This window comes from Apodemus sylvaticus, chromosome 2 (genome assembly GCF_947179515.1).
Source record: "Apodemus sylvaticus chromosome 2, mApoSyl1.1, whole genome shotgun sequence".
Lineage (NCBI taxonomy): Eukaryota > Metazoa > Chordata > Mammalia > Rodentia > Muridae > Apodemus > Apodemus sylvaticus.
This window is the reverse complement of record NC_067473.1, coordinates 185,651,523-185,665,305: the sequence shown is the minus strand read 5'-3', so window position 1 is coordinate 185,665,305 and position 13,783 is coordinate 185,651,523. Positions and strand designations below refer to the sequence as shown.

At 42.1% G+C, this 13,783-nt stretch overlaps 1 protein-coding gene across 3 annotated transcripts in view; it reads right to left on the bottom strand.

The window, feature by feature from the left end:
• Ccdc91 (coiled-coil domain containing 91) overlaps positions 1 to 13,783 on the bottom strand; it is a 173,787-nt gene that overhangs the window by 110,370 nt on the left and 49,634 nt on the right. The window contains exon 2 of one of the 3 annotated variants that reach the window (XM_052175317.1): positions 20 to 107. The exons of the other annotated variants lie outside the window; for them this stretch is intronic. Within the exon in view, the coding sequence (XP_052031277.1) occupies positions 20 to 38 (19 nt within the window). The 5' untranslated portion in view covers positions 39 to 107. The remainder of the gene's footprint in view (positions 1 to 19; positions 108 to 13,783) is intronic. 3 annotated transcript variants of the gene reach the window in all.

The following is a 13,783-nucleotide window of genomic DNA, read 5'->3' as shown; positions in this document are numbered from 1 at the left end:
GTGGCCTAACTTCAATGACCTTTATTCCACATTGGCATCAGTAGCTCTGTCCGCGGGGTCCTACCACAAACTCTGAAGATGGCTCACAATGGAGACTGCGTGTTCCCCTGAAGAAAGACACGTATAGGGCTGGTAAATACTAATGAACTACATGTACAGATTTCTGATCTATTGCTACTTTAAGGAACTGCTTAATTATCTTATGTAGCATTTTATTATTTCTAACACTGTTGTACATGTATGTGACACATAGGTAACAATATACTTTTTAAAAGTATGTTACACACGGGATAACAGGTAGAAATAATATAAATATAGTAATAAAACATGAAATTCTTAAAATAAAATTAAATTAAATTAAAGGAAATCATTTAGCTACAGGATGAACTTAATTCTAAATATAAATCAGTGTGCACAAGTGTGTGCTTCGATGAGCCTCTGTGTGCATGTTCATGTGTACATGTGTGTGTCTCAGTATGTGTGTTTGCATACCTTTGTGTGTGTGTGCATGTATGTGTATATGTGTGTGTATGCATGTCTCTGTGTACAATCTTCTCTATAAAGTGAATTCTCTAAAAATGTCAAAATATTTCAATTTCCAATTCTGAATTTTAACTGAGTAACAAACATATTAGTGAACTCTGCAAGACATGGAACAAAAATCCTGTCCAAGAAGGTGGAAGCCACCTCACGACTGGGAGCTGGGCCTAGCACCTCAGTGTTATACCAAGCTCAGAGAGTCGCCTGTCCTTCAGTGTCTTCTCTGAAGCAGACAAAGCTGCCAAAGCAGGTCTCTGTCAGCACTTGGCACACTGTGTCTATTATTTCAGAACACCCTCGTACTGGCTACTTTTATGTCAACTTGACACAAACTGTGGTCATTTGGGAATGTGGAACTTCAGTGGAGAAGACAGCCCTACCATGCTGCCCTCTAGGCAAGCCTGAGGTGCATATTCTTGTTGGGCGATCCTGGCAGCATAAGAAACCAGGAGGAGTGAGCCAGAACCACCCAGTAAGCCGCACTCCTCCAGAGCCTCTCATGGTCTCCTGCACCCAGCCTCCTGCCCTGACTTCCTGCAGTTGTGGGCAGTGCTAAGGATCTATAAGTTGAAATAAACCCTTTCCTTCCCAAGTTGCTTTTGGTCATGATGTTTTATCATAACAATGGAAAACCTAGCTAAGACAGCCTTAATTCCTGAGTATTTCAGTATCTATGTCATTCACATCGATGGCCATGATTTAAAACAAGATGCCATGTGAAATTCTCCAAACACTGAATATTCAAGAGCATCACATGAAGAAGAGGAGAAAGGACAACGGGCAGGAAAGCTGATGCACAGGGAGAGGAATAAAGTAGGAAAAGAAAGCAAGCAGAGAGAGGAGGTTACAGGAAAAAAACAGGAGGCAGGAGAAGGGCCTGGCCCTCAAACAGGCACTACCACCCTGCACATTCCCCTTCATAACCACACTTCTCCAACAGTCTTTTGCCCATCTCCACCTTCTTCACCCCCATCAGGGCCAGTCCCCTGCAGCAGTCTTTTGATGAACACTCACATCACTCTCCTGACTTCTACAAGTATGGATTCCTAGCCTTCCATTTATCCAACCACTTTCAAACTCACAGAGTAATAACAACCAAGTTCCCGTTAGTCATGAGCATCAAGTGCTCCCTAACCCTCTGGCACCACGTGCTCACCTGATTACCACAAGGATCCATTTAGATGTCCCACAGGCACATTACAGCTAACTATCACTTCACACAGCCCAGAGTGGCCTCATGTTTCACTCCCATTAACTGAACACTGGATCTGCCAAGCCAGTGCTATCTCATCCAGTCTCCCCTGTGCTGCTAACATCCAAACCTTTGCCACAGTGTACAGTGCCTCTATGACATCACAGTACCACTGCCCAGACACAAGCCAAGCCTGGAGCTCAGACAGGGGTTCCAGTGGGAGCAACAACCACTTCCCTGCCGTACAGATTTCAGCAAATTTCATGAGCTCTTCATAGTTACTGCGTCCTCTCACAGAAGCAGGGAAATAGCACGCGCTTTGAACACCTCGGACTGGCATTTGAATGCTGAAGTGGGCTGACAGATATGGCATTTAACAGCAGAGGTGCAGGGCGTGCTGAGTGAGCACAGCATGACTGGAAGTGAGGCTGCTTCCCAGGACACTGAAACCAGCTTTTCCAGGGTCAGCCTACCTGTCTCATTATCCACTTAACCACAGTGGAATTCCAATTGCCTGCTTTTAGTTAAGAATATTAGAGTGTTTAAGAATAATAATCTTAAAATATTACATACCAAACAGTGATATGTAGAATGTAGAAATATATACATACATATACATATGCACACACATATACATAAATGTTCTAGGACGTTCTATAGAAAGTAATTACTTCCCCAAATCAAACTAAAGAAATGGAAAAGAAAAAATAGAGTAGGATATGAGAACTGAAAAGAATAATACAGATATTGAAGATAATAAGATTGGTCTAATCTTTAAAATTCTGGATTCACAATAGCAGCTAATCCAATAATATGGGCAATATATAAATATACATAAATAGCAATGAACCTGGCTTAAAAGAAGGAAATGTCCCTTGTTTTAAGTCTTTTTAAGTAATTTTAAATTTTTCATCAAAATGGCAAGTGCTTATAGAAACACAGTTAAGTTGATTTGGCTAGTACTTCTCTTGAGGAATTCCTTTGGGGAAATCAAGCCACCAGGCAATAACCTCACAGACAAATATGAGTCTCCAATGACATCACAAGGCTTTTTCATCCAAGAGCAAAAGCTATATAACTCTAACAACTCTGAAATGAAAATCTTATTAATATAAATGCATCATTCAGAACTAAACTTGAAAAGACAGAAGAAACATGCCTGCAGAGTGGCCCATTGCCAAGCCTACCTGCCTGAGTTCAGTCCCCAGCACAGATGCGGTAGGAGAGAACAAGCTTCCAAGGTCTCTATGGAAGAGAGAGCACACACACACACACACACACATACACACACACACACACACACACACACACACACGCATACACACACACACACACACACAGGCACGCATACACACACACACACGCATACACACACATACACACATATGCACACATATACACACAGGCATACATATACATACATATATATGCATACAATACATACACACATATATATACATGCATACATATACACACACACAAATGAATGTATTTTTAAGTGTTTAAATAAGATTGTAGACAAAGGATTCTTTACAAATAAAGTAAAAGTTATAATTAAACATTAGTGAATAAAATCTAAAAGCATATTAAGGAAACCCAGTGAATAAGGTTTTATTCAGAGTGAAATGCTGATTCATTTTAGAAAATTCCTTAACACTGTACTAAGTACACTAAAGAGGAAGCCAACATGACTGACTGTATCCACACTCTGAAGAGGGTGAGACTGAATACCCTTCACCAGCCATTCCCTCTCAGTGAAGAGTAGGATGAAGAATGCCCACCATCTCCATGCCTGTTAGCCTAACAAAGGCAAGAATCAAACCAGGGAAACCAAAGAGCACAGAAGACAGCATGCAAATGGGAAAAAGAGGGACGCGACTTTGGTTCCTACTCTGGATCTCAGACCGTAATTTATTCCATAAAGTAGCAATGCAAACTATAAAAAAAATGCATCAATGATATTTTTTATGAAACAAGTGGGAAAGACAAAAATAAGAACAAAAAATACCTAGGAGTGTTCAGCAAGCCAGCAGCCTGTAGGCAACATGCAGCTCAACACAAACCATGAACTTAAATGCTATGAGGACCTTTCCGTGCACACACACACACACATGTGCACATGCATGTATGTCTTTTCTAATTTAACTGCACAGTTCCTCAAACACGGACCCTGTAGATGACAGCATCCTACTCCAAAGGCAAAAGGCTGGATACCCCTGTGAGAACTCAGTGACAAAAGGAACTTCCATTTTTCAGTCCAACAAGATACTTCATAAATTTAGCAAGCAATGTGAGGAAAACAAACACTCCTGAAAGATACAAAGTTTAGGCCAAGGCAAAATAGACTTGGAATCATAAAGAACTCAACACCACACAGGTGCACATCCTTCCTTGGTTAGATTACAGGTTTGATATGATCCCCGTACAATACCTAGAGGTTTTTTAATAAGGCAAAATCAATGGAAAACACATGCCACATGAAGATATAGCCCCTGGGTTGATGGTCTCTCTCTTCCTCACTGAAATGCAGGGCCTAAGCATGCTGCCGTCTTCATGGAAAACTCCTGTGTGAAAGCACATTGAGATACAGCAAACTTTCAGTCAATGGCCAGCATGCAACTTGATGCAGCAAAAGTGACCATATGGGCACCTGAGGGGACCCATGGCACACAAGGGCACATTAAGTCACTGAGATCATAAAGATGGGTTTTTCAGCCTTTTAGAAAAAGGTACGACTTTTTTTTTTTTTTTATAAACAAACTCTTCGTAAGATCAAATATTTAGGGGCTTAAAAGAAGGCTCAGCAGTTGAGAGCACTTGCTGACTCCAGAGGACCAGACCTCAACCCCTAACGCCCACAATGTGGCTCACAGCCAGCTCTCCCTCCAGGAAACACAGTGCCTTCTTCTGGTACATGGAGGCACTTGCTCACATGCATTCATGCACACACAAAGTAAAAGCCTAAATTAAATCATTAAAGGCTCAAAGATTTAAATATTTTTAAAAAATCATATAAAATTTAGACTAAAACGGGTAAGGTGGTGGTGATGTCATATACAAGGAAAACATCCTAATGTCCAGTTATTCTTTAAAAAAAAAAAAACTGGATGATTACAAAATATACAAAAGATACAAAATACTATACAAAATAAAAATATACAAAAGATACAAAGCTGTTTTCCTTGTCACACGTTGTTGCCTTTAAACAGCAACAACTGATGAGTTAGGAAAAGATACCTGCAAACACACCACAGATAAAGCCCATGTTCCTAATATGTAAAGAACTTAAAACCAGGCAAACACTTTCAAAGATTCTTAAAAGTATGGACTGAGCAAATGAGACGAAAGCACCACAGATGACTTCAGAGCTGTCAAGTGGAGAAGACTAGGCAGGAGGAGAACCTGAGACTAATAGGCCCGGGGGCAGACAGGAAGGAGTGCTGTGGGAGACAGGAGGAGGACCCGAGTCTCTTCTCTCAGCACTGGCTTTAGAGACCTTTGAACCTCAAAATTATATATATATAATCAATTAGCAGGAAATAGGGACATGGAACCCTAAAACAGATTGCAAAGGGCAAAAGGTGAACTAACCAGACTGAATGACTGCCCTGGTTTCCTCTGATGCTGTGATAAACCCCACGACCAAAAGCGACCTGGGGAGGAAAGGGTTGCTTGGGTTACAGGCCACAGTACAGGATGACAAGGCAGGATCTCAAGACAAGAACCACAGGCAGGGACTGAAGGGAAACCCATGAAAAACTGAAGAACTGCTGTTCACTGACTAGCCCTGCCTCAGGCTTCATCAGCTTGGGCCACCTACTCAGAAAAGGTACAACCCACAGTGGGCCAGGCTCTCCCTCAGACACTCCCACAGGAGGATCTGATTCCCAACTGAGGTTCCCTTTTCCCAACTGTGTCAAGTTGAGAGCTGAAGATGAGTAGGACACCCTGGTCATACTCTAAGGTGGGAGTACTGAGACCGAGTCCTGACACCATACTTCAGTGTAAGCAAGTCACGGTAAATAAATGCTGAGACAGAAAAGCAAGGGCAGAAGGGGGAAGAAAAGAGGAAGAAGGATAACAGAAAAACAAGCTGGGCTGGCCACTGTGGGAGAGCGGTGAGGTGCGAGTGCTAGTCACTTGCTCTTTCTCTCCATGTGAGACTCTAGGCAACAGGCAGAGGCTAACCTGGGAAGACAACTGAGAAAGGAGCACAGCACAAGAACAGCTCTGCAAGAATGTGAGCTGCAGAGAGCACCCTGCAGATCCAAGGCTCTGTCTGGGAAACCGATTTCATGCCATCAGGAAAAAATGTAGAAAATTCTATTAACTAATTTGGGATTGTGAGCAGGCAAGATAATTTACTGAAAAGGCGTTGCTGTGGGGGAGTTCTGCTGGTCTGTATGCTTCTCAATAATCCACCCAAGAGAAGACAGCAACCCAAATCAGCATAGTAAGAGGAGAGCTTGTGAGAAGTGCAGAAGTCAAACTTCAAAGGCTGGTGAACAAAGTTTCTGGATGGACTGAATGCACACTGAGAAACAGAACCACCAGGAATGACTCCAAGGACCCAAGTAGTGGCTCAGGGCAGTGTTTACCTAGCCTGCATAAGGTCTGGGGTTCAAGCCCCATACTAAAAAGAAAAAAAGACTCCAGACTTCAGTATTGTATTCAAGTGACTAGAAAAAAGTAGCCAGTGGGAATGGCTAGACGATGTGAAGAAAGAAAGGTCGAGATGGGGAATTTGCAATCTTTTATTTCCAACTTGACACTGGACACAACCTCAAAACTGCTACACAAGACTTGTTCAGGACAGAGACACTTGGCAAGAATGTCAAAGGTTCTAGAGAGAAACTTTGAGAAACATCAAAGTTTCTCTCTAGAACCTTCAGCAATCTAAAGCTGTTCTCTGTTCTCTATGCAAGCCACACAGTTCATGGGCAAAGAATCTGGCTCTTTGTGTGGTGAACAGGAGGTCCTTGAGGTTTAGAAGCCAGTCACATGCCCAGGAGTGAGTATTTTGGAACAATTTACTTACACAACTATTAGTGTATCTCCAGAAAAGACAAGGAAAAAGAGCCTGCAACTCAGAAAAGCTAAAACTGGCTTCACTGGATACATTATAGCTCAGTAAGATACTAGGTTCTGCATGGGATTTACTCACAGGGGTCATTTTTACCACTGGAAGTATAGTTTCCTGTAACAAAGTTGAGGGAGAGTGAATTTAAAAGTTATCCAATACCCTGTACTTTATAGAAAGGACTGATTTTGAATATCTAACAGCCAAGAGGGATGGTGAGTGGACTCAGGTTATAAAAACTTAAAGAAGCTGGAGATTTAAATGTATTTATAATGGTGATCCCCAAATAATAACAGAACATACCATCTAATTATTTCTCCTAAAAGACATCCTCTAACTGTGCTTTTAATTGTCTTTTCTGTATAAGTTTTCTGCACAAGTTTCTTGAAATATCTCTTTGAAAGGAATACATTGGGAGATTTACTGTCTCAAAAGACTTACATCCCTACACTCACCTCTATCTTCCTAACAACACAATTAAGCAGGTGAATAAAAGTCTCAACAGGGTAGAGTGTAGTACTTTAGGCCAACCTGTGGGTCATGACCCCTTTAGGGGTTGCTTATCAGATATCCTGCACATCAGATATTTACATGGCAATTTGCAACAGTAGCAAAATTATAATTATGAAGTAGCAATGAAAATAATGTTATGGTTAGAGGTCAACACAACGTGAGGAACTGTATTAAAGGGTCACAGTGTTAGGAAGGTTGAGATCTGCTGGTGCAGATGAGAGTTTAGACATGACCATGCAAACACATCCGTGTATCTATGGGTGTGTATGTTTATATATATATATATATATATATATATATATATATATATATATATATATATATATATATGTGTGTATAGTACAAAAAACGTGTGTGTGTGTGTGGGTGGGTGTGTGGGTGTAGGTGTGTGTATATATTCACAAAGAGATAGCAAAGAATGAGAGCTTTTCCATCCAGTATCACATAGGTTTATAGAGAGAAAGAAAAACAGAAGCTCTTACAGCCATTCATCAAGACACATTCTACCAATTTACCTAAGACCTGTCTGCAACTGGAATGTATAACAGAGAACCATTCTAGATGTTTTTAGTACAGTGGTTCTCAACCTGTCCCATGACCCCCTTGGGGGTCACATATCAGATATCCTGAATACCAATATATACATTATAATTCACAACAGTAGCAGAATTACAGTTAGGAAGTAGCAGCAAAAATAATTTCATGGGGGTGAGAACCTGTGTTAAAGGGCCATAGCATGAGGAAGAATGAGAGCCGCTGCTCTAGTAAATAGCAGTTTGCTGCAGAGAAACTTCTCATTATACAACCATTCCAAGAGCTGAAAGGGAGGTGAAGGCAGACATGACTTTGGCAGCTTTTAGATTTCTCTCCTATAGCTATGACTGGAACCAGGGAGTTCCTACTGACACCCAGGGACTAGGAAACACATCGGACAATCTGATTATTATCCAGTGTGTCTGGTGCCAGGCCAGGCACTTCATGAATTCTTGTGATACGGTCTACGAGCAGCAATCAACAGGAACCCATTACTTCATCTGCAAGCCCGAGAGCTCTTGAGATGCCATGGGTGAAAATCTGTAACAGAGAGGGTCAGGAGGGTGGGTTGGTGAAAGGGCTAAGCAGGCAAGAGAGCCTGCCTGAGTGTGGCAAGCTGAGTCTGACAGGTCACGGAGAGGACTGGCTCTCACAAACTGTCCTCTGACCTCCACATGCACTGTGGCGCGTGCACAAAGAAACGAGGATATATAATAAATAAATAAATAAATAAATAAATAAATAAATAAATAAATAAACATGGAGGTAGAGGATAAAGAGAGATGACAGACAGCAGACGACAGATAGACAAACGGATGATAGGTGATAAATAGACTGATAAGAGATGGATGACAAATAGGCAGGTAGGTAGGTAGGTAGGTAGACGGATGGATGATGGATGATAGATGATAGAAAATAGAGATAATAGGTGATAGATAAGACAATAGATATAGATAGATAGGCAGACAGACAGACAGATGATAGGTGACAGATAATAGGCAGGTGGATCCATAAGATAATATATGGATGACAGACAGACAGATGATACAAGGATGCCATGATAGATGGATGTAAAAAATAAAAGAGAGAAGGAAACCCTCTAAAAGACAATGAATTGAAAACTTAAGGGTTCTTGGGAAAGTCGATTGTGTTGGACGGTATTTTGCTAGGACAAACATGTGAAAGAGTGTTTCCCTGAAGTGAACACAGGTGAAAGACTAAGGCAGACTCATGAAGGGACGTTTCACTGACACAGACACAGGAGAGAGGATGTTCTGTTAAGGCAAACACATGAATAAGCATTTAATGAGGGATTCTCTGCTAAAGACACGCATGTATGGGTCCACCTTATATTACATAGTTGAGCTGCATTTGTTGGGACTCTAAAGAGAGAAAAGCACCAACTACTTCTGGGGATTTGCTGTAGTTTCTGCATCTTGCTCCTGTGCACTTGGCTGACTGGCAGAGTGATGTTAGCTAAGACAGATGCACGGGCTAAAGCAAGGCCTGTGGAGAACTCATGATGAAAGAGTGTAAACAGAACTTTATGGACAGTGCCGGAGGCAGAGCTTGACCTGCTTATACAGCCAGCTGTGCAGTGCTTGTGGGTCTTTATTTCGCTGAGGGAGGCTCAACCCAGGGCTTCGCCTGGCATTCCTCCGGGTCCCTGCTGCTGACTCGAGCCGAGGCTGAGGCCTGGCTGTCTCTGCTAGGTAGTGAGTGCCACCGCTGCTGATTCGTGTTTGCTACCCGACTGTACTGAACTGGACTGCTGCTGTATCCCTGAAGTGTTTGCAAGTGGATTGAGCTGTTGCTGCTGACTCCTGTGAACTGACCTGCTAATTTCCAAACAACACAGACAGGAACTGCTGCAAAGAACCATTTCTAAACAGGTCCACTTCTCTGTATCCTGTCTTTTCCACTACCTCTGGTAGGTGCTGGGCTAAAAGGGAGAATAAAGTGTTTAAGAACCATCATTAAAAGTAGGATTTGAAAAAATTAAAGTTACAAAAAATTAAAGTTACAGGACAGCTTCAAGAGGAGGAGAAAGGGGGTATGGAGTAAGGGAGGCAGTAGTACAGAGAAGTGGGGACGCACAGTGCTAAGTACAACTCAGTTGACAGTGCAAAATTTAACCAGGAAATCAGACAGATGCAGGAAGAGCCACCTCCAAGCTGTGCACACAGGAGGCTGGGAAGTGGGCGTGGTGGATGGCATGGGGAGATGGGCATACAGGATGTCATTATGGTGGGGGAACATGGGCATGGTGGGTGGAAATGGGGGCATGGGAATGGGGAGGTTCAATGGAAAGGAGACACTGAGTAGACTTTGACCACAGAAAAGTGTGATATGCACTTGTAGAAATGGAGAACATTACAGAAGGGGAGAAAGCCAGAACAAGAAACCAGATGCAACAGGATGCCAGGACTGTGCTGTGGGCCTAAATGCACATATCTAAGCCATCAGAACAGCAGGCGTGATACTGAATGCACAGGTCACACCAGAAAGCACAAATGTATAAATGAGGCAGATCTGAAGATAAAAGAGCTGGGGCTTGTTACAGACCACTGGGTGGGATGTTCTACGGACAGAACTTGACTGGCAGAGATCAAAACAGGGGGGCTGAGATGAGAAACAGAAAAGTGGCTGGCACTGACACCAGGCTGCACTCTATGTCTGCCATCCATAAACAGCTGACCTAACCAAAAGACAACCTGATACAGTAACACCACCACACCAGGAACTGACCCCATTGCTAAGAAAGCATACACTGAGCTGCCACCCACAGAAAGCCCATGCTGTGCACAATGCGCACTAGGGCCTGATTACGACAGGAGGAGAAGCTTTTGGAGTCAAGTTTTTTTGGTCAAGTAAAAATATATTTTGAAATTCGCTTTTTCAATTTGAAAATATTAATTAATTGTAATATCCACTGTGAAAGGACTCACATAGAAATGTTAATACCACTTAGCAAATAACAAGAACTACCACTAAGTTACAGGCTTGCAAAATACAGCTTTAATTAACTTAAGGGAAACTGGCATCCATATCTGAAAGTAAATTTCCAGTAAATCTTAGCACATAAGTAAAACATAATTATAAAATTAAAATTCTAAAACAAGAAGCTGAAATTTCTTTAAATGATACATGTAAGAGATGCATGCTGACCTTTAAAATGTAAATTTACATATAAATTTCAATCCACACAGGCTTATAGCAAACTGTGCTACTTAAGTTGTTATATTACAAAAAAGTCTTATCTGGCATTTTTAACAGGCAGAAAAATGAACAGCTTTTCTAAATAAATACTGCCAGTTAAACTTCTGTACTTTCAAACTCTGAAAATGTGCCCTTTTATAAAAACTAAAATTAAGTTACACACCAGAAGACAGAAACTGTGTTCACACCAAGGCGGCGTCCTCACTACAGAACACAGCAACTGTGCTCACATCATGGTGTCCTCCTCACTGTGGAAGAGAGAACTGCTTTCACACCAAGGTGTCCTTCTCACTATGGAAGACAGGAAGTTCATTCACCATGTAGCCATGACACACGTGTCTGTTTATTTTGCTTTATTATAAGATTAAATAGTGCATCTCTGATTTACGCCTGATGAAAGCCGAACTGATTTCAAGATAAAGAGATTCTCAGTAGGATTCTCATGAGCAACACCACCTATCCTTCAAAATGGAGAAGGCAAATGTCTACAATGCCGTTCCTTTAAATGCTCTGGTATTACTGTTCCATGCAGATGCAACTGAGAGATGTGCACTGGTGATCGATCTGCAGAGTCCAGAGTTCTAGAACTCACCCACCAACATGGTTTCTAGGGAGAGCAGGGTGTCCTCCAGTCTGACTCTGGCACACGGAGGCTTGGCAGGAGACTCACACCCGGACTCTAACCAGAGGAACTGTCATGTCATTTTCCACAGCAACATTTCATCATTTTCAACAAAATTAACTGTAAGCAAACTGAGAGGGGGCTTAGGTTTTATTCCCCTTCTTTTAGTTAACTTTAAATTTTCTCTTTCCAGCAAACAGGAAGCTAGGTACTGAGCTAAACCACGTACAGAAACCAACTCAGTCAGCCATACTGAACACTGATGAAAATAAATAGAAAACATTCGAGCACAAGCTAAGTAAAGGAATTAATAGAGATAAGCAAATTGCACCAAACTCTGACTGTCAGGCTCTTGTGTGGGTGAAGAACAAGGTAGGACCTGGCCACACACTTCCTTCATCCACACGGACCTCAAGATGCTAAAAGCGGGGCGGTGAGAGCCTGTCCTGCAGCCAGCAAAATCCCAAGAGTGGACAATGTAAGACATGAGGACAGGGGGGTCAGCAAAGGAAAAGGAGAGGATAGCAGGGGACAGGAGGAAACAGCAGAGGCCCGGGGTGGGGGTGGGGGAACAACAGAGATGAAAAGAGAAAGCAAAATAGAAATACCTCAATGGACAAGTTTCACCTCAGATTAAATTATGACAGGAAATTGATTGGTAACTGACAGATGGCTGTGCCCGGGTGATGCATCCTTCTGGAAGTCCTGCCGTACTCAGCAGCTGGGCTTCACCTACTCACGCGCACTCTGTCTCACCCTCTGTAGGTGCTAGTTCCAACCCAGAAGGACCTCTGGGACCATTTAGTTTGGGCTATTTGACTAGCACAGTCATGGCATAAGGCAGGCAGAATTTTTATTCTCTGTTCCTCACCATCCTCTTGTGTTAACACCTCTGTTAAATGTGGGGTGCCTTGCCTCAAATTGGAGAATAAACGGCAAGAGTCTAAAACGATGGGAAAAATAAAGCCTGTGTCATCAACACACCCCACAAAGCAGACACAGTACTTCGATCAGAAGACCAAGGGTTTAAAATCTTGAAGACTGATCCATTAGAATGGGAACACCCAGTAAGTTTGATGTTTACTTAAGAAATGTACAATTCTATCAGCAAGAGCTTCTTCAGACAGAAACGAATGGCAGGCACTTTGTGCTTGTTTTTAAGAGAATGTTAAAAGTGACCTCTGACTAAGTCTGCTGAGACCCTTGCTAACATGCGCTGCTGGGCAACAAAAGGTGACCAGAGGGTTCTCACTGGCCTATGTGTCAGTCAGAAGCAAGTGGAATTTTCTCCAAATTGACAGAATCATTTTAAAAACCTTAAACACATTAGTGTATGTGTGTTTTATATGTGATATGATGTGTGCAATGTGGGTGTGTGCATGACAATAGTGTTTATGTGTAATATATGTGATGTGGGTGGGTGTTATCTGTGTGATCTGTGTGTGATGTGCATGTGATGTGCATATATGATGTGTGTGTGATATGTATGATATGTGTGGGATGTGTGTGGTGTGTGTAATGTATGTGGTGTGTGGTTGTGTGTGGTGTCTGTGATGTGTGTGATGTGTGTGGTATGTGTGCTGTGTGGTGTCTGTGTATGATGTGTGTGGTATGTGTGTGTGATGTGTTGTGCCTGTGTATGATGTGTGTGATATGTGTGTATGCGTGTGTGATGTGTGTGTGTGATGTGTGTGTGAGAGCACTATGGCATGCATACCACACTGCCAGAATAACTTCTTTACTACTGTTCAGGTACAAAACGACTTAAACTTCACAGGGACACTTCTGCAAAACCAAGCCTAGGTTCTACAGTTCTCTCTCTCTCTCTCTCTCTCTCTCTCTCTCTCTCTCTCTCTCACACACACACACACACACACACACACACACACACACACACACACACACACAAGACACACACTCACATTTCTATTCTACTTTCTTAGTATATTAGGTAGTTTCTGTGTTGTTTATCCTAAAATTACTTGCCATGGTCCAAAACAATCTATTTGAAGTTGTAGACAATAAAACTAGCCTTCATTACATTCACCAAAACAAAACAAAAACCTCAAAAATATTTTCCATG